The following is a 24,301-nucleotide window of genomic DNA, read 5'->3' on the forward strand; positions in this document are numbered from 1 at the left end:
TGTAGAGGAAAGTGAATTGGCGTCTCTTGCTGGTATTTCTTGCTGCAGGTTCCAGGAGATTAACCATTGGATAATTAGACAATCCTGGAGTGCTGGCAATGAACATAGACTGTGAAAACAGCAATCAAATATTCTACCACGCACATGGAGCTTTGAGTTCCTGTTGAGTTGCTTTGAGGTTTGATTGATCAGGATGGGAATAACATTATATCTCATTTCTCCAAATCACTCCTTATAGTCTGCTACTAAACCTCAAGGTTAAAAAACTGAACAAGTGAATGGCTTTCTATTTCTTATAAAAGGGGATAATGTAGAAGTTTGCCCAATAAGGAGACGAGCCAGGGGTTTGTCTGGAGCACTGGAATTAGTTTGGGTTCGATCCAGGGTTATAGGGTCAGCAAGATGAAAACTAAAAAATGAGAGTAATAAGAAACTGGCTATGTCATGGTAAGAAAGCATTGATGGAATTTTCCAGTTCAGAGAGAGAGGCAATAACAGTGACACAATCATCAGCTGACTGGAAAAAGAGATGAGGAAGAACCACGAGCAGGACTGGAACAAGGAATGTTGCATATATCCCACAAAATGGCAGGCTTGGCTTGAACTTATGGGGATTTCTATGGCAACACTTTGTATTTAGCAGAAGTAAGTGGAGTTGAAGGAGAAATTGTTCAATATAAGAGCATGCTGTGACAGACAGAGGAGGGTTGTGCTGGATGGAGCTTCAAAAAGATGGTTAAGCCCAAGAAACTGGAAAATATTGAAGTGACAGAGGATATTGCAAAAGTCACAAGTGGATGGAAAGTGATTTCACAAGGAGCAGAAAAATAGAGTAAAGGTAGGACAAAATCAGGCTGAAATGATGATTCTTCTGGGGTAATCTTGTGGATGATGGGAACAAGGTCAAAATGGGCTGTTTGGGGTTGGTGACCATGACCTATGGAGGGAAGATCTCCAGAGGAAATGAGGCCAGCAACAGTATTGGAAACAATGGCTTGATGTTCAGGTAATGGGGTCATGGCGCTTTGAATGTAGAAGGAAGTTTTGGAGAGTTGGCATTTGACCTCCACATGGTAGAGGTCAGATCTCCTGACAACAATGGCGTTACCCTTGTTTGCAGGTGTTGTAACAATGTTAGTGTTGAGGGAATGCAGTGCAGCAAATACAGAGGGGAGATTGAGAGGAGCAGAGAAGAATGAGATGAGTGATGTCGTGCCAACAATTCTCAATGAAAAGATCAAGATTAGGTAAGAGGCCAGAGGGAGGGGTCCAGGTTGAGGGAGAATATTGGGACTGGGGAAAAGGGCCCGGTATGTAAGGACAGGACTCCTCTCCAAAATTGGCATGGAGGCAAAGGCGACGAAAGAGAGTTCAGTGTCACACTGAGCTCTGAGTTCATTAAGGTTGGATCATTAGCTGTGGTCAGATTGTTCAGCATCAGATGGTATTGTGAATATATGGCAAAGAATGAGATTGGGAAAAGGGATGGTGCTCGAGGGAAGAATGATCTGGAGGAGTTTTAGTACTCATGTGATGTTGGAGCTTGAGACCTGTTACATCTGAAAGGAATATAAAAACCTTTTTGCTAAAATACTGAATGCGAATGGAAATGAGATGAAGACACAATTCAGATTGAGTGAGTCACTGGTGCTTAAGGGAGAGTATGGCTGTGCATGTGTCAGGTTTGGATTTCAGCATGGTACAATAATCGTAGTTTGAGGAATGCTACGAGTTTAGGAGATATAATTGTGAGCGGATTCTAAACACAAAGTGTAAAATTTCAGCTGGAATCCATATGGGATAAGTGGGAACAGACCATTTCTGAGGAAGGGGGTGTGACTGTGAAAGCGAGTTTTGGAAGATGCAGGATCAAACGCGAGAAGTAGAAATCAATGAAGATGAACAGGGTAAAAGAGACAAAGAAAATTCAGTTGCAGAGAAGAGTAGAACTTATTCAAGGTAAACATTTCTGTGAGAGAAGTGGCAGTGAATTAAGCACTAACACAAAATAAAAATGCTGTGGATGCTGGAAATTTGAAATGCCAGCAGAAAATGCTGGAAATACTCAAACATGTCAGGTCAATGAGCTTTCATCAGAACTGAGAAAAGTTAGAAATGTAATAGGTTTTAAGTAGGTCAAATGGGGGAGGTTGAAAAAAGAATAAAAGGGAGGACCTGTGAGAGAATGGAAAACAGGAGGAATTAAATGACAAAAGTGTTGATCATTCAGGGCCAAAGAAAGTGCACAAGAAACAATAGCTATGAGAGCTGTTAACATCAGTATGAGGAACAGTTGCCATTTCAAGCAACAACAACTTATATTTTTGTAGCATCTTTAACATAATAAAATGTCCCAAGGTGCAAATGTGACACTCAACCATGTAACGAGATAGAATAAAATCCCTAGAGTGCAGCAGGAGGACATTTGGCCCACATTTGGAAGTCAGTAGATAGGAAATGACACTGGAGCAGGGACCTAGAACAATGGCTACAATCTTTCCAATAATTAATCAAGGAAATTTCTTCTCATCCATTACTAGATGTCGGATGATCATTCTGATAATTTAGCAACAGTGGAGGAGTCGAGAGAGGTGGTGGTGAGTTAGAGCTGGGTGGCATGAACGCAAATGTGAAAACTAATGCTGTGATTTCAGATGGTGTTACATGTGGAAGAGAAATCAATGGAATCCTTGGGGCACCAATGTTAATGATGCAAAATGGCTATCTCATAGAAGACAGAGAGTGGTGGTGGATGGAAAATGTTCAGACTGGAGACCAGTTACCAGCGGTGTACCACAAGGATCAGTGCTGGGTCCTCTGATATTTGTGATTTTTATAAATGACTTGGAGGAGGGGGCTGAAGGGTGGATCAGTAAATTTGCGGATGACACCAAGATTGGTGGATTAGTGAATGAGGTGGAGGGCTGTTGTAGGCTGCAAAGAGACATTGATAGGATGCAGAGCTGGGCAAAAAAATGGCAGATGGAGTTTAACACTGATAAGTGCGAGGTGATTAATTTTGGTAGGACAAATTTGAATGCTGATTACAGGGTCAAAGATAGGGTTCTGAGGAATGTGGAGGAACAGAGAGATCTTGGGGTTCATATCCACAGACCTCTGAAGGTTGCCACTCAAGTGGATAGAGCTGTGAAGAAGGCCTGTAGTGTGTTAGCAGGGGGTTTGAGTTTAAGAGTCATGGGATTATGCTGCAACTGTACAGAACCTTGGTGAGACCACATTTGGAATATTGTGTGCAGTTCTGGTCCTCACTATCAGAAGAATGTGGAAGCACTGGAAAGAGTGCAAAGGAGATTTACCAGGATGCTGCCTGGTTTGAAGGGTAGGTCTTATGAGGAAAGATTGAGGGAGCAAGGGCTTTTGTCTTTAGAGCGGAGGAGGTTGAGAGGCGACTTAATAGAGGTTTATAAGATGATGAGGGGGATAGATAGAGTGGATTGTCCAGAGACTATTTCGTCGGGTAGATGTAGCTGTTACTAGGGGGCATAGCTATAAGGTTCATGGTGGGAGATATAGGAAGGATATACGAGGTAGGTTTGTTACTCAGAGAGTGGTTGGGGTGTGGAATGGACTGTCTGCTGTGATAGTGGAGTCAGACACTTTAGGAACTTTCAAGCGGTTATTGGATAGGCACATGGAGCACACCAGAATGATAGGGAGTGGGATAGCTTGATTTTGGTTTCGGACAAAGCTCGGCACAACATCGTGGGCTGAAGGGCCTGCACTGTGCTGTACTGTTCTATGTTCTATGTTCTAGAAGCCAAAATCAGCAAAGCAAAAGGAAAGTGAAGGCTGAGATTATGGTCTGAAATTGTTGAACTCATCTTGAGTCTAGAAGGTTAGAAAGTGCCGAATCAAAAGATGAGGTGCTGCTTCTCAGGCTTTCGACAAGCTTCACTGGAACACTGCATGAGTCCGAATCAGTTTTTAAACATTTATTCATTCAGTGATTGGCACTGGAGGCTTGGAGGGCTGAAGCGGCCTGTTCCTGTGCTGTACTTTTCTTTGTTCTTTAAATGTGGGCATCACTGGCTAGGTCAGCATTTATTGCCCATCCCTAATTGCCCTTGAGAAAGTGATTATGAGCTGCCTTAATGAACTGCTTGCAATCCTTGTGTTGTAGGGAGGGACTTTGACCTAGTGACAGTGAAGGAACAGTGATATATTTTCAAATCAGGATGATGAGTGGCTTGGACGGGAACTTGCAGGTGGTGATGTTCCCAGGTATCTGCTGCCCTTGTTCTTCTAGATGCTGCCAAAGGAGCCTCAATGACCACCGCCTTCAGGGGCAGTGTTCCAAAGATGCACAACTGCCTGAGAGAAAATAATTCCCCTTGTCTCCTCATCGAACATTCATCCCTCGTGCAATCATCCTTGCCCCAACCCTCTCATACCCCTACCAAGCTCTCCTCCCTCCTGCCTCACACACACTAAATCTGAGATAAGGGCCCAAAAGAGTCTAAAACAAAAACAAAGAATCATATATGGTTGTCTCTTTTGATTTTCCTTGAAGAGCTAATTTTAACACTGTAACTGATTTAAGTGAGCTGGTTTCTTGGATGCAATCAGATGTAGTAAATATTACAATTGTTACGAGATCTCGGTTGATGACTAGGTTTATGGTAGAGTTCGCTTCTCGAACTGGGCGACAAACTTATTTCAATACAGAGAGAAGGAGAGAGAGCAGCTTTCAGGCTGTTCCTTTGCTGACGATCTCCTGGACATTCCTTGTGTCACTCGCAATCTCTCTCAAGTGGCTAGAAGCCTTGCCTTTGGTGGGTCTCTCTGTGGCATCCATTGTTTCAATATCCCTTCCATAGACAGTTACAAGTTTTGATAGGTATTTGAATATTAGGAAGTATCTCCCCCTCTCACACTCCCCTGAGGGTGATTTGTTTGTTTCTTATCCTCACATTGAAATTAGGCCTTACATTGTTAAGAAGTTGGGGTGGGGATTATGGTCGGTGCAGACTCGATGGGCCGAATGGCCTCCTTCTGCACTGTAGGGTTTCTATGATTCTATGAAGTTCAAATTGCAAAATTTCCAGTCGGTTGAAATCATATTTTCAGAAATAAAGAGGCATTACCTCAAGACAGAGTGAATATTAAAGGCAGTCAATGGTTTATAAACAAACAAACTGTTTTATCCTGGATGGTGCTGAGCTTTCTCCTTGTTGTTGGAGCTGCACTCATCCACTCCTGACTTGTACCTTGTATATGGATGACAAGCTTTGGAGAGTCAGGAGGTGAATTACCCACCTCAGAATTCCCTGCCTCTGACCTGCTCTTGAGGCCACGGTATTTATATGCCTAGCCCAGTGCTGTTTCTAGTCAATGGTAACCCCCAGGAGGGTTAAGCAATTTTAAGGCTATTAAGTATAAAGGGGAGGTGGTTGGATTCTCTCTTGTTGGAGATGGTCATTGCCTGGCATTTGTCTGGTGAAAATGTCACTTGCCTCGTGTCAACCCAAGCTTGATAATTGATGGGTGGCACGTTGGCACAGTGGTTAGCACCACTGCCTCACAGCGCCAGGGACACAGGTTTAATTCAGGCCTTGGGAGATTGTCTGTGGAGTTTGCATGTTCTCCCCAAGTCTGCTTGGGTTTCCTCTGGGTACTCTGGTTTCCTCCAAAGATGTACAGGACAGGTGGTTTAGCTAAAGTAAATGTGCAGGGTTATGGAAAAGGGGTGGAGGAGTGGGCCTTAGGTAAAGAGTTCTTTCAAAAAATCAGTGCAGACCCAATGGGCCAAATGGCCTCTATCTGCACAGTAGTGATTCTATGTGCATGGATTGCTTCTGTATCTGATGAGTCATGAATAGTATTGAACACTGTGCAAACATCACAGTCTACAGCAATCCAATTCTGACCTTATAATAGTAGGAGCGTCATTGATGAAGTAGCTGAATATGGTTGGACTGAGGACACTACCCTGAGGAAATCCTGCAGTGATGCCCTGGAGATGAGATGATTGACCTCCAAATACCACAACCATCTTCCTTTGTGTCCGGTATGACTCTATCAGAAGAGAGTTCTCCCCCGACTCTCTTTGGCTTCTGTTTTTCTGGGAGAATCATCATAGAGTAATTTGTGGCACAGAAGTAGGTTTTTGGCCCATTGAGTCTATGCTGGCCTGCCATGCAGCAATCCAGTCAGATCCATTTCCCCTACTCTATCTGAGGGCAGAGGGGTCACCATGGTGGAGAATAGAACTGAGAGGCTACCGGAAGCTCAGAGTTAGTGTTCTAAAAAGTGGTGTTCCAGTCTATGTTTAGTCTCCCATTACAGGGATATGGAGAATGAGTGGGTCTGTGAGATTAATTTGCACCATTAATTAGCACCAAGTTCATGCAGACACCTGGTTAGCCTCCATCTGACTGAACTTTTGTCTTTTTATCTGAGAGTTTTCAATGTCAAACTTTATATATAGTCTGCTTCCAATTTGCGGTGGGTGCTTTCAGCAGTTGAAAGTGTGACAACCTAATTTAGGCACCAGTGTGAACCAGGAAGGAACTATTCATCTTGTATTTATGTTTTAAAAAATCTGGGTGCAGCAGCTGCTGCCTCAGTGGGGAGCTCAGAATGTGAGACTTACAGTCAAACGAAGTGTGGTTCAATGAATATTCTATAACTTGACAGCATCAAAATGTCGTTAGTTGAATGAAAAAGCACATCAGTAATGCATTGATGGAAAGGGCAGTAGAAGCAGATTCAATCATAACTTTGAATAGGAGAATTGGAACGTGGTTAAAGGAAGAAAATTTACAAGGCTCTGGGGAAAGAGCAGATGAGTTAAACTTTATTGAATAGCTCAGTCAAAGAAAGTGCTTGGGCATAATGGCTGGATAGTCTCCTCTGCTGGAAGATACTCTAATTTGTAATGTTTTTGCGTAATGTGTTTCTGTGTTTGCAGGTATTCACTCTGAAGAGGGTTGATGATGCAGTGTGAACAGCACCCGCTCGGTGTGGGATCCATTCTATTGCCCCATGAATGTTACAGTGCAAGCTGCTCATTTTGACCATTTATTGAAATGATCATGTATAACTAACTGAGAGGTGAACAGCAACCTATAACAGCACCAGTGGCTCAATGGGCATCATGCCCATCTCTTGAGTTGTGCATTCATGCCCCAGTTCAGATACCTGGGCACAAAGTCTAGGTTGACTTTTAGGGCCATAGTGGGGGAGTGCTGCACTGTTAGTGGTGTGTCCTTCAGATGAAAATTTAAACAGAAACCTAGTCAACCCTGTACGATGGAGGTGAAAGATCCCACACCACTGCTTGAAGAGCAGCAAGGAAATCTCCTCAGTACCAATATTTATTTCTGAACCAGTATCACTCAACAGATTTTCTGGGGATTTATTTCATTACTTTCTGTGGGAGCTTGCTGTGTGCAAATTGGCTGCCTAATTTCCTGCATTACAACAGTGACTGCATATGATTGGTTCACGTAACTAGAATTTATATTGAATTTTTCAACTGGTTAAAGGTGGGCCATCCCTGATTGACTGAATGAATTACAGATTAAGTACCATTGGGAAATATTTCCCAAAGATGACAGTGTAATGATCAAATACATCCATCTATAAATAGATGGTAACTAAAATGCAATTAATAAGATGAATGAGATAAATATTGCGAAAGAGAGTAATGCAGAGAAAAATAGACAGAAGAAATGTAAAAAGTACAGAAGGTGTAATTCTGTGATGTTATTTCTCTAATTTTAAATATCCAATTGCAGCCTATATCCCATTTGGAGCAATTTACCCTGAGGGATTCCTTATTTACTCCATCCAAATCCTTTGTGATTTTGAGAAAAGCTATTGAATTGTCCCTTGCCCCTCTCCACATGCACTACATTAACCGTCCTTGTTAAAAGCAAATTACTGCGGATGCTAGAATCTGAAACAAAAACAGAAAATGCTGGAAAATCTCAGCAGGTCTGACAGCATCTGTGGAGAGAGAATAGAGCTAACGCTTTGAGTCTGGATGATCCTTTGTCATATCTGAAGACAATAAAAAATAGAGTGATATTTATACTTGGGGGGAGGAGGATTGACAAGAATGTCATAGACACAAAAACAAAGGGAATGCAGGTGGTAGTGATCATGGCTGAGAAAGGTGCTGATAGTGTCCCATTGAGAAATCAGTGTAAATGGCAGAACAAAGGTAAACAGAATGCCAAAGGACGACCTGAGGTGTGTAACAGATGGCCCTAGTGGAGTGGGGAGGGGAGATGTAATGGGTGGCAAAAGATGGAAAGCAAGATTTCAAAAAGGTGGAAAAATAAAACGATGGAAGAAATTAAATGTTTTTAAAAATATTACCTTTTGTGTTAATCAAGCATGAATTGCCATTGGGTGAGTCTGTGGTGACTTCCATTTGCTAGCCAAGTATTGGATAATATTGTCTCCAAAACTTTCCCATCACTGATGTTAGGCGGACAGGCCAATTGCTTTTGGGTTCCTCTCTTCCCACTTTTTCAAACAAGGGTGTTTTATTTACAATCCTCCAATCCTTCCACATACAAGGAGGATTGGAAAATTGTGGCCGAAGCCTCCACACTTTCTACCCTTTCTTCCCTCAAAGTGAGGATGTCATAGAGTCGTACAGCGCTGAAAAGGCCCTTCGACCCATTGAGTGTGCACCGACAATAACTATCACTAAAGTCACGCGATTCCCATTTTCTAGCATTTGTACCCTTTCCTTGAATGTTATGGGGTGGAATTCTCCCAAAATAATTCTAAGTGTCGAATTTGCGTAAAAACTGGAGCAAATCCTGTCTTTTCTTCAGCGGGATTTTCAAAATTAATTTCCCACACCTTTGTGCATTGCGGAGTGCACTAGCATGAATCTTGCGAAAAATGCAGTGAGTTGGGCCTATTCCCGCTGAAAAGGCCGGCAGCATAGTGGCGAGTGGGCCACTACGCATGCGCCGATCTGTCATGGCAGAGATCAGCACATGTGCAGTAGCCCTGCACTGCCGGCCTCCCGATCACTGGCCAGTTCAATCGCTGACCAGCCCCGCAACCCTGCACACCCCGCCAAACACTGACCTCCCTCCCTCTGTCACTGCCGAATGCAGAGTGGCAGCGGGATCCCCTACTGAGGCCCCCCCTTTGGCGCTGCCTGATACCTGGTGGGCAGTGCCAAGGTGCCCCCTTGGGCATTGCCACTTTGCTCTTTGGGCAGTGCTGGGACCAGGCTGGCACTGCCAAGCTGGCAATACCCGGGGGCATGCCCCCCTCACCCCCGACCTCCTGGGGAGCCTCCCTGGTTCCCTTCACTGCAGCAGGGTCAGGCCGCCAACTCCCCAGAAGTAGGGAGCCATTGTAAACCTTGCTGAAGTGAAACACTCGTGGAGACCGTGGCACGCAGCATGAAGCTCACTACTCTGCCGCTTGAGTCTCCCGGCCCGCTGCACTACAAAAACAGCACCATGATGTTTCACGTACTCATCCAAATACTTTTTTAACGCCGTTAAGTGACCGGCCTCCACCACTTTCCAGGCAGTGCATTCCAGATTCCCACCACCCTTTGAGTGAATTTTCCCCTCTGAATCTCTTGCCCCTTACCCTAAGACTATGCCCCCTTGTGATTGACCCCTCAACCAAAGGGGTTTCCTAGTCACCCTGCCCATACCCATCATAATCTTATACACCTCAATCATGTCCCCCCTCAACCTTCTCTGCTCTAAAGAAAATAATCCAAGCCTATCTAAACTCTCCTTATGGGTCAAATGCTCTATCCCAGGCAACATCCTGGTGAATCTCCTCTATACCTCCACTAATGCAACCACATCCTTCGTATAGTAAGGTGAACAGAACTGCACACAATGCTCCAGCTGTGGCCTAACCAAAGTTCTGTACTGCTCCAACATTACTCCTTGCTCTTATACTCTATGCCACGACTGATAAAGGCAAATGTCCAGAATGCCTTCTTAATTATCCTATTAACCTGCTCTGCTGCCTTCAGGGATCTATGAATAAGTACCCCAAGATCCATTTGTTCCTCTGAGTTTCCTAGTGTCTTGCCATTCATTAAATATTCCTTTGTCTTGTTACTTCTTTCAAAGTGCATCACTTCGCACTTATCACCTGCCACTGCTCTGTCCATCTGACCAACCCGTCTATATCTTCCTGTAACCCACAACCTTCTTTTTCACTGTTAAATACCCTACCAATCTTGTTGTCACCTGCAAATTTCCTTATCATTGCCCCATTTTATCATCTATATCATTTATGTATATAACAAAAAATAAGAGTCCCATACAAAAACAGAAAATGCTTGAGAAACTGAGCAGGTCTGTTAGCATCTTTGGAGAGAGAATAGAGCCAATGTTTCCCCCCATGCTCCAATGATGTGCGGGTTAGGTGAATTGGCCATTAGGTAAAATTGCCCCTTAAGTATCAGGGGAATTAGTAGTGTAAATATATGGGGTTACGGGAATAGATCCTGGGTGGAATTGTTTTTGGTGCAGGCTCGATGGGTCGAATGGCCTCTTTCTGTACTGTAGGGATTCTATGATTCTATGAACTGCACCGCCCTCATCCACGCACTCGATCACATTTTCAAAAAATTCTATCAAATTTGTTAGGCATGACCTCCCTCTGACAAGCCATGCTGATTATCCTTAATCAACCCATGCCTTTCAAATGGATATTAATCCCCTCCTTCAGAATTTTCTCCAATAGTTTCCCTACCACTGATGCAAGACTCACTGGTCTGTCATTTCCTGGTTCATCTCTACCACCCTTCTTGAAAAGCGGAACCACATTAGCCATCCTCCAGCCAGTCCTCTGACACGTCCCAGAGAGGAAGTAAGAATTTGCGTCAGAGCCCCTGCAATTTCCCGCCTCACCTCCCACAGCAGTCTGGGATGCAAATCATCTGGGTCAGGGGATTTGCCCATTTTTAAGCCCGTCAGACCCTCCAGTACCTCTTCACTTCCTATGTCAAACTGTGCAAGTTCCTTACAGTCCCTTTTCCTGATTCCATACCTAGGTTCTCCTTTTCCTGAGTGAAGACCGGTGTAGAAGTATTCATTTAACACCCTTCCAATGTCCTCTGGCTTCACACATAGATTCCCCCTTTGTCTCTAATGGGTCCTACTGTTGCCCTGGTTAATCTCTTCCCCTTAGTACATTTATAGAATATTTTATGATTCTCCCTAACCTTCATGTCCCCTTTTTATTCTTCTAATTGCTTTCCTAAGTTCCCTTTTGCACTTCCTATATTCCTCTGATGCTGCAGCTGAATTGCTCCCTTTGGACTTGCTAAAAGCATTTCACCTCTTCCTCATCCAGTCCTGAATTGTCCGAGACATCCAGAGTTTCCTGAACTTATTGCGCCTACAGTGAACGTGTTGGACCTGTATTCTCCCCAGCTCCTTTTTGACTCCCCCCCCCCCCCTCCACTGATCTGCTGTTGACTTTCCCGCAAGGAGCTGTTCCCTATCAACTTTAGCCAGATCCTGCTTTATTTTAATAAAATCTGCCTTCCCTTAATCCAAAGCCATTCCTTGCAGGCCATCTTTCTCCTTGTCCATAACAAATTTGAACCATACCATGCTGGGCCACGATTGCTAAAATGCTCCTCCACTGCCACATTGAACACTTGTCTGGTTTCATTCCCCAGAACCAGATCCAGCACTGTGCCATCCCTTGTTGGGCCTTCCACATAGTGATACAAAAAACTCCCCTGGATACATTTCAAGAAATCTTACACACCTCTGTGAACTGTCTACGTATTTGTTCCTCTATTTCTCACTGACTCTTTTGGGGGCCTATAATACACTCCCAGAAATGTGGCTGTTCCCTTTATATTCCTAAATTCTACGCACAAATCGTAATTTGAAGATCTTTCCAATATATAATTTCTCCTTATCGTAGTAATTAACTCCTTAATTAATAGTGTTAACTACCTTTTTAACACCTTCCTCTGTCTCACCTAAAGATCCTATAACCCGGAATTTTGATTTGCTCGTCTTGCCCTTCCCTCAACCATCTTTCTGTGATAGCAACAGTATCACACTTCCATGTGCCAGTCTAAACCTTTAACTGATCAGTCTTCCCTATTGTATTCCTAGCATTAAAGTAAAGACCATCCGGGGGCCTGAGTGTTTAGATATAGAGAAACCTTTCCCATTGGTTGAAAGACCAAGACCTGAATACACAAGGAGATGGTGGCATAATGGTGACTCGAGATCCAGGCTAATGATCTGGGGACATAAGTTCAAATCCCACCACGGCAGCTGGTGAAATTTAAATTCAATTAATAAATCTGGAACTGAAAGAGAGCCTCAGTAATGGTGACCATGAAATTATCATCAATTGTTGTAAAAGCCCATTTGTTGGGAGGAAGGAAATCGGCCATCCTTACTGGACTGGTGTGCATGTGACTCCAGAGCCACAGCAAATGTGGTTGACTATTAATTGCCCCGTGAAATGGCCTCAAGTTCAGTTCAAGGGCAATTAGGGATGGGCAACAAGTGCTGGCCTTTTGAGTGACATCCAGATCTCATGTAATTAGAAACCTATACAATTCTAACAGGACTAGACAGAGTAGATACAGGAAGGATGTACCTGATGGTGGAGGGGTCCCAAACTGGGGGGTCACAGTCTGAGAATAATGTCTGGTTCTTATGTAATAAGGGGTAAACCATTTAGGGCTGAGATGAGGAAAAATGTCTTTACCACAGAAGTGGAGATGCTGGCGTTGGACTGGAGTGGGCACAGTAAGAAGTCTCACAACACCAGGTTAAAGTTCAACAGGTTTATTTGGTATCACGAGCTTTCGGAGTGCTGCTCCTTTTTCAGGTGAGTCACCTATTGAAGGAGCAGTGCGCCGAAAGCTTGTGATACTAGATAAACCTGTTGGACTTTAACCTGGTGTTGTGAGATTTCTTACTGTGCCTACCGCAGAAAGCAGCTGAGGCCAAAACATTGCATGTTTTCAAGGAGTTGAATATAACTCTTGGAGTGAAGGGAATCAAAGGATATGAGGGAAAGGTGGGAACATGATCATAATGAATGGCGAGCAGACTGAATGGCCTATCCCTGCTCCTAGTTTCTATGTAAGTATATACAGTGGAGCCCCATTGTAACGCGACGGTCAGGGTCCACAAAATGTCATCGCGAATGTTATCAGGGTCGCGCTAAATCGGGGTCGCATTAAATCACTAAACCGGAAATAGCAAAAAAAGGGCCCATCGCATGATCGCGTCATATCCGATTTCGCACTAAATCGGGGCCCGTTACAACAGGGCTCTACTGTATTTTAAAAAAACACAGTAAGAGTTTTAACAACACCAGGTTAAAGTCCAACAGGTTTATTTGGTAGCAAATTCCATTAGCTTTCGGAGCGCTGCTCCTTTGTCAGATGGAGTGGAAAGCTGCTCTCAAACAGGGCACAGAGACACACAATCAAGTTACAGAATACTGATTAGAATGCGAATCCCTACAGCCAACCAGGTCTTAAAGATACAGACAATGTTAGTGGAGGGAGCATTAAGCACAGGTTAAAGAGATGTGTATTGTCTCCAGACAAATCTGCATTCCCTTAATCCAAAGCCGTTCCTTGCAGGCCAGTCTGGAGACAATACACATCTCTTTAACCTGTGCTTAATGCTCCCTCCACTCACATTGTCTGTATCTTTAAGACCTGGCTGGCTGTAGGGATTCGCATTCTAATCAGTATTCTGTAACTTGATTTCTGTGTCTGTGCCCTGTTTGAGAACAGATTTCCACTCCATCTGACGAAGGAGCAGCGCTCCGAAAGCTAATGGAATTTGCTACCAAATAAACCTGTTGGACTTTAACCTGGTGTTGTTAAAACTCTTACTGTGTTTACCCCAGTCCAACGCCGGCATCTCCACATCATTTTAAAAACACACAGATTTAAACTGGTTGATAAGAGAACAAACAATGACATGAGGATAAGTTTTCTGATGCAGCGAGTGATTAGGATCTGGAATGGACTGCCTGAGAGTGTGGCAGAGGCAGATTCAGTTGTGGGTTTTTCAAGAATATTGGATAATTATCAGAAGAGAAAACATGAGGGAAAGGGAGGGGACAGGACTGACTGAGTTGCCCACAGACATGATGGGCTGAATAGTCTCCTTCTCTGCTGTTATCAATCTACCACCCACTGACGCATAAAGTCTCTCATAAATTGTTATTAACCAATCGGGAAAAAGCAAAGAAATTTAACTGAAGCACACCCATTGTTTTTGAGCTGGAGTCGTGACTACTGTCAGCAAATATTTACATTGAGAAAACTCTTCAATCCCTAAAATATTCCATTTCCATCTCTGTTTACAGCACCAGAATTGAAGATGAAGATTATGATGAGGTTGGGATGAACAAGACATGGGTTCTGGCTCCAAAATCTCAAGATGCAGATGCAACACACATTCTGAACTCACTGCTGAGTGGGTATGACAACAAACTGCGGCCAGATGTTGGAAGTAAGTGAGAGACTTGTTAGAACTGATTACAAGTGCCTTATGATCCACACACCCAGTTCTCATCATAGCACAGGGGGATGAGGCACAGCATTCATACTGGAAGATTGACTGCAATTAGACTGCGTCCACTTCTAGGTGAGGCAAGAAAGGAATGCAATGGAGAAGGGATAGCTTAGATTGACAGAGTGGGGCAGTTTCAAGCTGTAAAGAGAGTTCAGAAAAGTTAGGCCATTTTTATTTACTGAAATTCGTTAAAGACTGAACTGAGAGAGATCATCCAAACTCTGGAGGATTATGACCAGATTAGAGCACGTTATCATTGGCCTGTAAGATGTTAATGTTTGGAAACAATTTACACTTTATAACATCAAAGAGTTAAAAAGGAAGTTAGAACAAATGTAATTTACACTGTGAGTGACAAAGATGTAGCATTATTTTTGACAAACAGCAGTTTAAGGCAAATCTATGAATTATTTCTCAAACGATTAGATATTCTCATGAAAAAGAAGAATAATGGGTGATGTGTGCAGTGAGGAGATGGAATGGGATATTAGATGGTGTGGTGAGTGAGGGAGAGATTGGTATTAGACTGGATGGAATATTAAAGGGTACCAGGAATTTAGGATGTAGGATCACATCACTTGGCCCTTTGAGCCTGCTCTGCCATCCAATAAAATCACTTGGGTGTGGTCTGAACTCCACTTTCCTGTCTGCCCTTCATAACTCCTGACTCACTGGTCTATTAAAAATCTATATAACTGCTGTGAAAAAACTCACTGAACTAACCTCCACTGCTCTCTGGGGAAGAGAACTCCACAGACCATCTGAGAGAAAACATTTCTCCTCATCTCCATCTTCTTCTTAAATGGCGTTCCCTATTTCCAGTCTCTCCCACAAGAGGAAACATCCTCCAGGTATCCACCCTATCAAGTCTCTCGGGATTGTATATGTCTCAATAAGATCAACTCTCATTCTTGTAAACTTCAATGGCTCAGCCTGTTCAATCTTTCCTCACAAAATAAGCCCTTCAACCCAGGAATGAGTTGTGTTAACCTTCTGGAGTTGTTTCTAATGCTATTATATATTTTTTTCTCAAATAAGGAGACCAAAACTGTACACAGTATTCCAGCTGTAGTCTCACCAAGGCCCTATACAGCTACAGTAAAACTTTTATATTCCACTTCCCTTGCAATAAACACCAACATTCTATTTGCTTTCCTAATCGCTTGCTGTACCTGCGGACTAGCGTTTTGTGATTTTAGTATCAGGATACCCAAATCCCTCTGTACCTCAGAGTTCTGTCATCTCTTTCCAGTTTTCTATTCTTTCTGCCAAAGTGAACAAGTTCATCTTTTCCTACATTGCCAGATATTTCACCACTCTCTTAAACTGTCTATATTTCTTTGTAGAGTCTTCCTCATTTTGACCATCTACTTTCCTACCCATCTTGCCATTATTGCCAAAGTTAGGTACCATTCATTCAACCTCTTCATTCAAATCATTCGTACAGATTGTAAATAATTGAGGCGCAAGTACTGATCCCTGTGGCTCTCCACTAGTTACAGCTTGCCAACCCAAAAATGACCCATTTATTCCTAATCCCTGCTTCTTGTTAACCAATCCTCTACCCTTGCGAATACCTTACCCTCCACACCTCTTTTGTGTGGCACCTTTGATGTGGTTCCTGATCAAATGCTTTTTGGAAATCCAAGTACACCACAACCACAGGTCCACCTCTATCCACCTTGCTTGATATTTCTACAAGTCCAATGGATTAGTTAAAAATGATTTCCATTTCACAATGACATGTTGACTCTGGCTGATCCTACATCTTCTGCTACATCCTCCTTAATAATTTTCCTGCAATTTTCATACGTTAGGCTAACTGGCCTGTTGTTTCCAGCTTTTTGTCTCCCTCCTTTCTTGAATAAAGGTGTTACATTCACTATTTTCCAATCCATTGGGACATTTCCAGATTCTAAGCACTTTTGAAAGATTAGAACCAATGCCACCACTATCTCTGCAGCACTTATTTTAAGACCCTAGGATGCATGCCATTTGGTCCTGGGGATTTGTCAGCCTTTAGGTCTAATAGTTATGTTTCAGTCACTCTGACCTACCACTTTCTTTGCAGATTTGTGTTTCTTTCAGCTTGGTACTTTCCATACCTTCATTATTCAACCACAGATGATGCACATTTCTCAAAGAGTCTTTCTTTTACACTGGCTAAATCTTTGGCTTTAAAGTCTGCCACTGAATCTCTACGTGGCAGACTTTAAAGCCAAGATTTAGCCTAGTTAAATCTACCTTTTAACCTAGATTCCCAGTTCACTTCAGCAAAGTCTCCTTTCATATTCAGCTTTAAAACATTGGTCTTAAACCCACACTTTCAAACTGAACATGAAAATCTGTCACGTGATTGCTGTCACCTAAAGGCTCCTTTACCATGAGGTTACTGATTTATCCTCTCATCGCTCAATACCATGTCCAGAATAACCTGCTCCTTGGTTGGCTCCAGATCATATTGCTCTTAAATTGTCCTGAATACATTCTATGAACTCATTGTTCAGACTATTTTTACCAATCTGATTTTCCCAATGTAGGCTAAAGTCACCCATGATTGTTGTGGTACCTTTCTTACACACCCCATATATTACATTCCCTACACTCTATCCTACAGTGTAATGACTGTTACGGGTCTACAACCGACCTCCACAAATGACTTTTACATTTCATATTTCTTATCGCTGCCCAGTTTCACTCTACGTCTTGCTCTTTTGAGCTAAGGTGTGGAGATGTCAGCGTTGGACTGGGGTAGGCACAGTAAGAAGTCTCACAAAACCAGGTTAAAGTCCAACAGATTTATTTGGGAGCACAAGCTTTCGGAGTGTCGCTCCTTCTTCAGGTGAGTGAGGAGTTGTGTTCACAAACAGGGCATATATAGACACAAACTCAATTTACAAGATAATGGTTGGAATGCGAGTCTTTACAGGTAATCAAGTCTTAAAGGTACAGACAATGTGAGTAGAGAGAGGGTTAAGCACAGGTTAAAGAGATGTGTATTGTCTCCAGCCAGGGCAGTTAGTGAGATTTTACAAGCCCAGGCAAGTCATGGGGTTTACAGATAGTGTGACATGAACCCAAGATCCCGTTTGAGGCCGTCCTCATGTGTGCGGAACTTGGCTATCGGTTTCTGCTCAGCAATTCTGCGTTGTCGTGTGTCGTGAAGGCCGCCTTGGAGAACGCTTACCCGAAGATCAGAGGCTGAATGCCCGTGACTGCTGAAGTGTTCCCCGACGGGAAGGGAACATTCCTGTCTGGTGATTGTCGAGCAGTGTTCATTTATCTGTTGTTGTAGCGTCTGCATGGTCTCCCCAATGTACCATACCTCAGGACATTCTTTCCTGCAACGTATCAGGTAGACAACATTGGCCGAGTCGCAAATCTTGGCTTTAAAGAAAAATGAAAAGATATCTTTAAGAGGTGTTTTCATTTTTGTTTCGTCAATCCCCTCATCACTGTCTCTATCTTACTTATACATACCTTACTCCAGTGGTAACAGTGTATTTACAATATGCTCGGATACTTGATGTAGTAGGTAAAAAATACCTCTGAGGCTGGTATGAGTCAAAATAGAGTAGGCTTTATTCTCACAAGCTTTGCGGGAGAACTTGAAACCTTGAAAGCGGAAGCCAAAGTTCTCCCTGAACACAGAAAAGTGGGGATATATATACATTATGGCTCCCAGCACCAGTCATGACACAAACACTGGTCAGGTCATGAATCAAAATCCATACAACAGTCCTTGATCACGAAGCAGCGGTTCTCTGGCAGCTGTAGTCACGATACAGTCTGAGGTTTCCTGCTCTTCCACGGCCCTTCCTTTGAAGTTACCGGCACAATTGTAGCTGGCCCAGCGGGAGTCCTTTAAACGGCCGTTATCATGCTCCGCCTTCCTTCCTCAAACCACGCACAAGCTCATAGAAAAAGTAAGACTTTACAAACATTACATTTATATTTAGCTGTCTGTCTTTGTAAGAATGAAGTTAAAGAATGAAACCATGAATAAATAACTTATATTCATGCCACAAGCAGTATAAACAAGGGGATTAGCCATAATGAAGGGTCATGCTTGCGATACATTCTAAGGATAAAGTTCAACCTTTGAGGTACAAAATACATTAACCCTTTCCCTTTAGGTACAAAATACATGAGTACAAAAAACATGAACCCTTTCCCTTCTTCACTTGACTTAATATTTCACACAAGTCAATTCTGATCATGACAGCCATATTCCTCCACATTTAAACTCTTGATAAAGCAGTTGCTATGATATCTACCCGCTACATGAATAGATTTCAAATTATATGGTTGTAGCATAAACGCCAATGAAATAGTCTCAGATTCTTGGTTGAAATTTTGCAAAAGGTCCAAAGGATAATAGTCTGTGTAAATAACAGTCTCTACAGAATTGTTAGATATGTAGATTTCAAACTGTTCTTGAGTCAACACCAAATTCAAAATTTATTTTTCCACGGTTGAATACTTTGGTTGACAAGAATTCAACTTCCAAGAAAAGTATCTAATTGGCTGCTCAATCCCTATCTCATTCTCCTGTAATAAGATTGCACCAACACGTACATCACTGGCATCAACAGCCAATTGAAAGGGCTTTACATAATCTGGTGCTTCTGAAACCAGTGCAGTAGTCAGGACAGCCTTCAAGCTATCAAAGGCATTTTGACATCCTGTACCCATTCAGTTTTCTTACCTTTTTTAACAAGCTTATCTGGAGAGCCACTTCGGCGCTGAAATTCAGAACAAACTTCTGATAGAATCCATTAGTGCCAATATAACCACAAAACTTCTTAGAACATAGAACATAGAAAAGCTACAGCACAAACAGGCCCTTCGGTCCACAAGTTGCGCCGAACATGTCCCTACCTACTAGGCTTACCTATAACCCTCTATCTTACTAACTTCCATGAACTTATCCAAAAGTCTCTTAAAAGACCCTATCGAATCCGGCTCCACCACCACTACTGGCAGCCGATTCCACACACCCACCACCCTCTGAGTGAAAAACTTACCCTTAACATCTCCACTGTACCTACTCCCCAGCACCCTAAACCTGTGACCTCTTGTGTTGACCATTCCAGCCCTGGGTAAAAGCCTCTAAGAATCCACTCTATCAATACCTCTCAACATCTTATACACCTCTATCAGGTCACCTCTCATCCTTCACCTCTCCAAGGAGAAAAGACCTAGCTCTCTCAACCTATCCTCATAAGGCATGCCATCTAATCCAGGCAACATCCTTGAAAATCTCCTCTGCACCCTTTCTACGGCTTCCACATCCTTTCTGTAATGAGGCGACCAGAACTGACCAGGGTCCGATATATTATCTCCCGATTTCTAAACTCAATTCCTCTATTGATGAAGGCCTGTATTCCATACGCCCTCTTAATTACAGCCTCTACCTGCGACGCTGCTTTGAGTGTCCTATGAACCCGGACCCCAAGATCCTTCTGATCTTCCACACTGCCAAGCGTCTTACCCTTAATATTATATTCTTTTGTCCGATTCGACCTGCCAAAATGAACCACCACACACTTATCTGGGTTGAAGTCCATCTGCCACTTCTCCACCAAGTCTTGCATCTTATCTATGTCTCGTTGCAATTGCTGACATCCCTCTACACTATCCACAACACCACCAACCTTTGTGTCATCAGCAAACTTGCCAACCCATCCTTCCACTTCCTCATCCAGGTCATTTATAAAAATCACAAAGAGCAAGGGTCCCAGAACAGATCTCTGGGGCACTCCACTGGTGACCGACCTCCATGCTGAAAAAGACCCATCTACAACCACTCTTTGCCTTCTGTGGGCAAGCCAGTTCTGAATCCACAAAGCAATGTCCCCTTGTATCCCATGCCCCTTCACTTTCTCAATAAGCCTTGCATGGGGCACCTTTTCAAACGCCTTGCTGAAATCCATATAAACTATATCTACCGCTCTTCCCTCGTCTATGTGTCTCGTTACATCTTCAAAAAATTCAATTAGGCTCGTAAGGCATGATCTGCCTTGAACAAAGCCATGCTGGCTATTTCTGATCAAACTATTCCTCTACAGATGTTCATAAATCTTGCCTCTCAGGATCTTCTGCATCAACTAACCAACCACTGAGGTTAGACTCACTGGTCTATAATTTCCCAGGCTATCTCTTCTCCCTTTCTTGAATAACGGAACCACATCCACAATCCTCCAATCCTCCAGAACCTCTCCCGTCTCCATTGATGACGCAAAGATCATCGCCAGAGGCTCAGCAATCTCTTCCCTCACCTCCCACAGAAACCTGGGGTATATCCCATCCGGTCCCGGCAATTTATCTAACTTGATGCTTTTCAAAAGCTCCAACACATCCTCTCCCCTAATGTCCACATGCTCAATCTTCTCAGTCCACTGCAAGTCTGTACTGCAACTACCAAGATCCTTTTCCACTGTGAATACTGAAGCAAAGTATTCATTGAGTACCTCTGCTATTTCTACCGGTTCTATACAGACTTTCCCACCGTCACATTTGATAGGTCCTACTCCTTCAGATCTTATCTTCTTGCTCTTAACATACTTGTAGAATGCCTTGGGGTTTTCCTTTATCCTGTCTGCCAAGGCCTTCTCATGACCCCTTCTTGCTCTTCTAATTTCCCTCTTAAGTTCCTTCCTACTAGTCGTATTCTCTTCTAGATTTCTAACATTACCTAGCTCCCTGAACCTTTTGTAGGCTTTTCTTTTATTCTTGACTAAATTCGTTACAGCTTTCGTGCACCATGGTTCCTGGAACCTACCATAACTCCCCTGTCTCACTCGAACGTTGCTGTGCAGAGCTCCAGACAAATTTTCCTTGAAAATTTGCCACATTTCTTCTGTACTTTTCCCTGAGAAAACCTCCTTCCAATTTATGCCTCTAATTTCCTGCCAAATAGCCTCATAATTGCCCTTACTCCAAATAAACACTTTCCTAGCTTGACTGATCCTATCTCTCTCCAATGCTAATGTAAAGGAGATAGAGTTATGATCACTATCCCCAAAATGCTCTCCCACTGAGAGATCTGACACCTGCCCAGGTTCATTCCCTAATACCAAATTAAGTACAGCCTTTCCTCTTGTAGGCTTATCCACATACTGCGTCAGGAAGCCCTCCTGAACACTCCTAACAAACTCCTCCCCACCTAAACCCCTTACCCTAGAGATACTCCAATCGATATTTGCAAAATTAAAATCTCCCATCACGACCACTCTGTTATTATCGGATCTCTCCAGGATCTGCTTCCCAATCTGCTCCTCCACATCCCTGCTACTATTGGGCGGCCTATAGAAAACACCCAGTAAAGTTATTGACCCCTTCCTGTTGCGAACCTCCACCCACAGAGATTCCGTAGATAATCCCTCTGTGGCATCCATCTTTTCTACAGCCGTGACACTATCCCTGATCAACAGTGCCACTCCCCCACCCCTTTTGCCTCCTTCCCTGTCCCTCCTGAAACATCTGAAACCCGGCACTTGAAGTATCCCGCCCTGTCCCTGAGATAACCAAGTCTCTGTAATGGCCACCACATCACACTTCCAAGTAGTGATCCACGCTCTAAGCTCATCCATTTTGTTCACTACCCTCCTTGCGTTAAAATACACACATCTCAACCCTTCGGTCTGAGCGCTCCCCTTCTCCGTCACCTGCCTATCCTCCCTCTGACACCGTCTACAAGCCCCTTTTATTTTTAAGCTAACCTCCTCTCTCCCAGTCACTTCATTTTGATTCCCACCCCCCAACCATTCCAGTTTAAACACTCCTCCGTAGCCTTAGCAAACCTTCCCGCCAGGATATTGGTCCCCCTGGGATTTAAGTGAAACCCGTCCTTTTTGTACAGGTCGCACCTGCCCCTAAAGAGGTCCCAATGATCCAGGAACCTGAATCCCTGACCCCTGCTCCAATCCCTCAGCCATGCATTTATCCTCCACCTTATTTTGTCCCTTTCCTCACTGTCTTGTGGCACAGGCAGCAATCCCGAGATTACTACCTTTGCGTTCCTTCTTCTTAACTCCCTACCTAACTTCCTATACTCTCTTTTCATAACCCCTTCCCCTTTCCTGTCTATGTCAGTGGTACCAATATGCACCACGACCTCTGGCTCCTCTCCCTCCTACTTCAGGATTTCTTGGATACGGTCAGAAACATCCCTGATTCCGGCACCAGGGAGGCAAACCACCATCCACGTTTCTTGACTTCCTCCACAAAAACATCTGTCTGACCCCCTCACTGTAGAGTCCCCATCACCACTGCCTTCCTCCTCCTTTCCTTACCCTTCTGTGCCGAAGGCACGACCACTGCTGCTTCCACCAGGTGGGCTGTCCACCCCAACAGTACTCAAACAAGAGTACTTATTTTTAAGGGGCACAACCACTGGGGTACTCTCTACCACCTGACTTTTCCCTTTCCTGACTGTGACCCACTTGCCTGCTTCTTGTGGCCCCGGTGTGACCACCTGCCTATAACTCCTATCTATCACCTCCTCGTTTTCCCTGACCAGACGAGTGTCCTCGAGCTGCAGCTCCAGTTCCCTAACTCGGTTCCTTAGGAGCTGCAGCTCAACGCACCCAGCGCAGATATGCACTTCTGGGAGGCTAGGAGACTCCACGACCTCCCACATCCGGCACTGAGAACAGCAAACTGGCTTCACATTCATAATGCCCCTTTTCCTCAGATTCCACAGGGAAAGAACTAAGATTTAAAAGTTGAGAAATCTACCCTCCCTCGCCCGTTTCCTCCTAAGCCCGTTGAGCCAAAGCCCTTCAGCCCTCACTCTGCTACCTGCTCACTCCGCTGCCCGCTACAACGCTGCCCGCTGAATAGTGCATTCTCCTCTTTAACCCTCACTCTAACTATCGAATGACTCCAGGCACATGCACACAAAACATTTTTAAAAACCGCTCTGTCTTCCTGCTGTTTAAAAAGTGTCCGTTCTGCGTTCCTTCTCTGTTAACTGTCTCCACTCCGCGTTCCTTCTCCTTTAAATGCCGCTGCTCTGTCTTCCTGCTGTTGTCTTGTCTTAGACACTAGAAAATCCAAGATAACCCTTATTCTTGCTTCTCTCAACATTACTTGGCCTTGGCCCACTGTGTGGCCCAAAAAAGTTACTTTTGCTTTGACAGATTCACTTTTTGCCAAGTTTATGCCCAAATTGGCGCTTTGTAACGAATTAAACAACTAATTCAAATGTTGTAAATGTGCATCCCAGGTTTCACTGAACACATCCAAATCATCAACACAGTGACATAACCCTTCAAATGACCTTACTGGCTAACTCTGGTCAGTTGCTGGTGCATTTTTCATTCTGAAAAGCTTGACTTTACGTTGATAAGGTCACCCAAGATTACAAAAGCTGATATTTCTTTGGACATGTTGGTCAATATGTCCAAATAAATCAATTTTTATAACAAAAAGATTGCCTGCCCGATCTCCTCAAAATAGTCTTCTAATCTCGGAATCAGATATGAATCCACCTTTGTTTCCATATTAACTTTGCGATAGTCTATATATAATCATTGTGATCCACCCAGATTTAGTACCATTACAATAGCTCCAGCTACTGAGACTCAGTTCAATAATGTCATTTTCCGTATCAACTTGGTTTCTTCCCTCACTTGGGCTAACTTCTCAGAATTTAGTCTGTAAAGATGTTGCTTTATGGGGAAGCATCTTCTACACTAATATTGTGTATAAACAAAGATGTCTTCCCTGGCCAGTTCACACAAATC

The 24,301-nt window shown here is 43.5% G+C and overlaps 1 protein-coding gene across 1 annotated transcript in view; it reads left to right on the plus strand.

The window, feature by feature from the left end:
- Nucleotides 1–932: 932 nt before the first annotated feature.
- Nucleotides 933–24,301, plus strand: part of LOC144493129 (gamma-aminobutyric acid receptor subunit gamma-4-like) — a 465,743-nt gene continuing 442,374 nt past the window's right edge. Inside the window, exons 1-2 of the mRNA XM_078212032.1 lie at nt 933–1,006; nt 14,341–14,486. Coding sequence (XP_078068158.1) covers nt 933–1,006; nt 14,341–14,486 — 220 coding nt within the window. The remainder of the gene's footprint in view (nt 1,007–14,340; nt 14,487–24,301) is intronic.

The sequence above is a fragment of the Mustelus asterias genome, chromosome 4 (assembly GCF_964213995.1).
Source record: "Mustelus asterias chromosome 4, sMusAst1.hap1.1, whole genome shotgun sequence".
NCBI classification, from domain to species: Eukaryota; Metazoa; Chordata; class Chondrichthyes; order Carcharhiniformes; family Triakidae; genus Mustelus; species Mustelus asterias.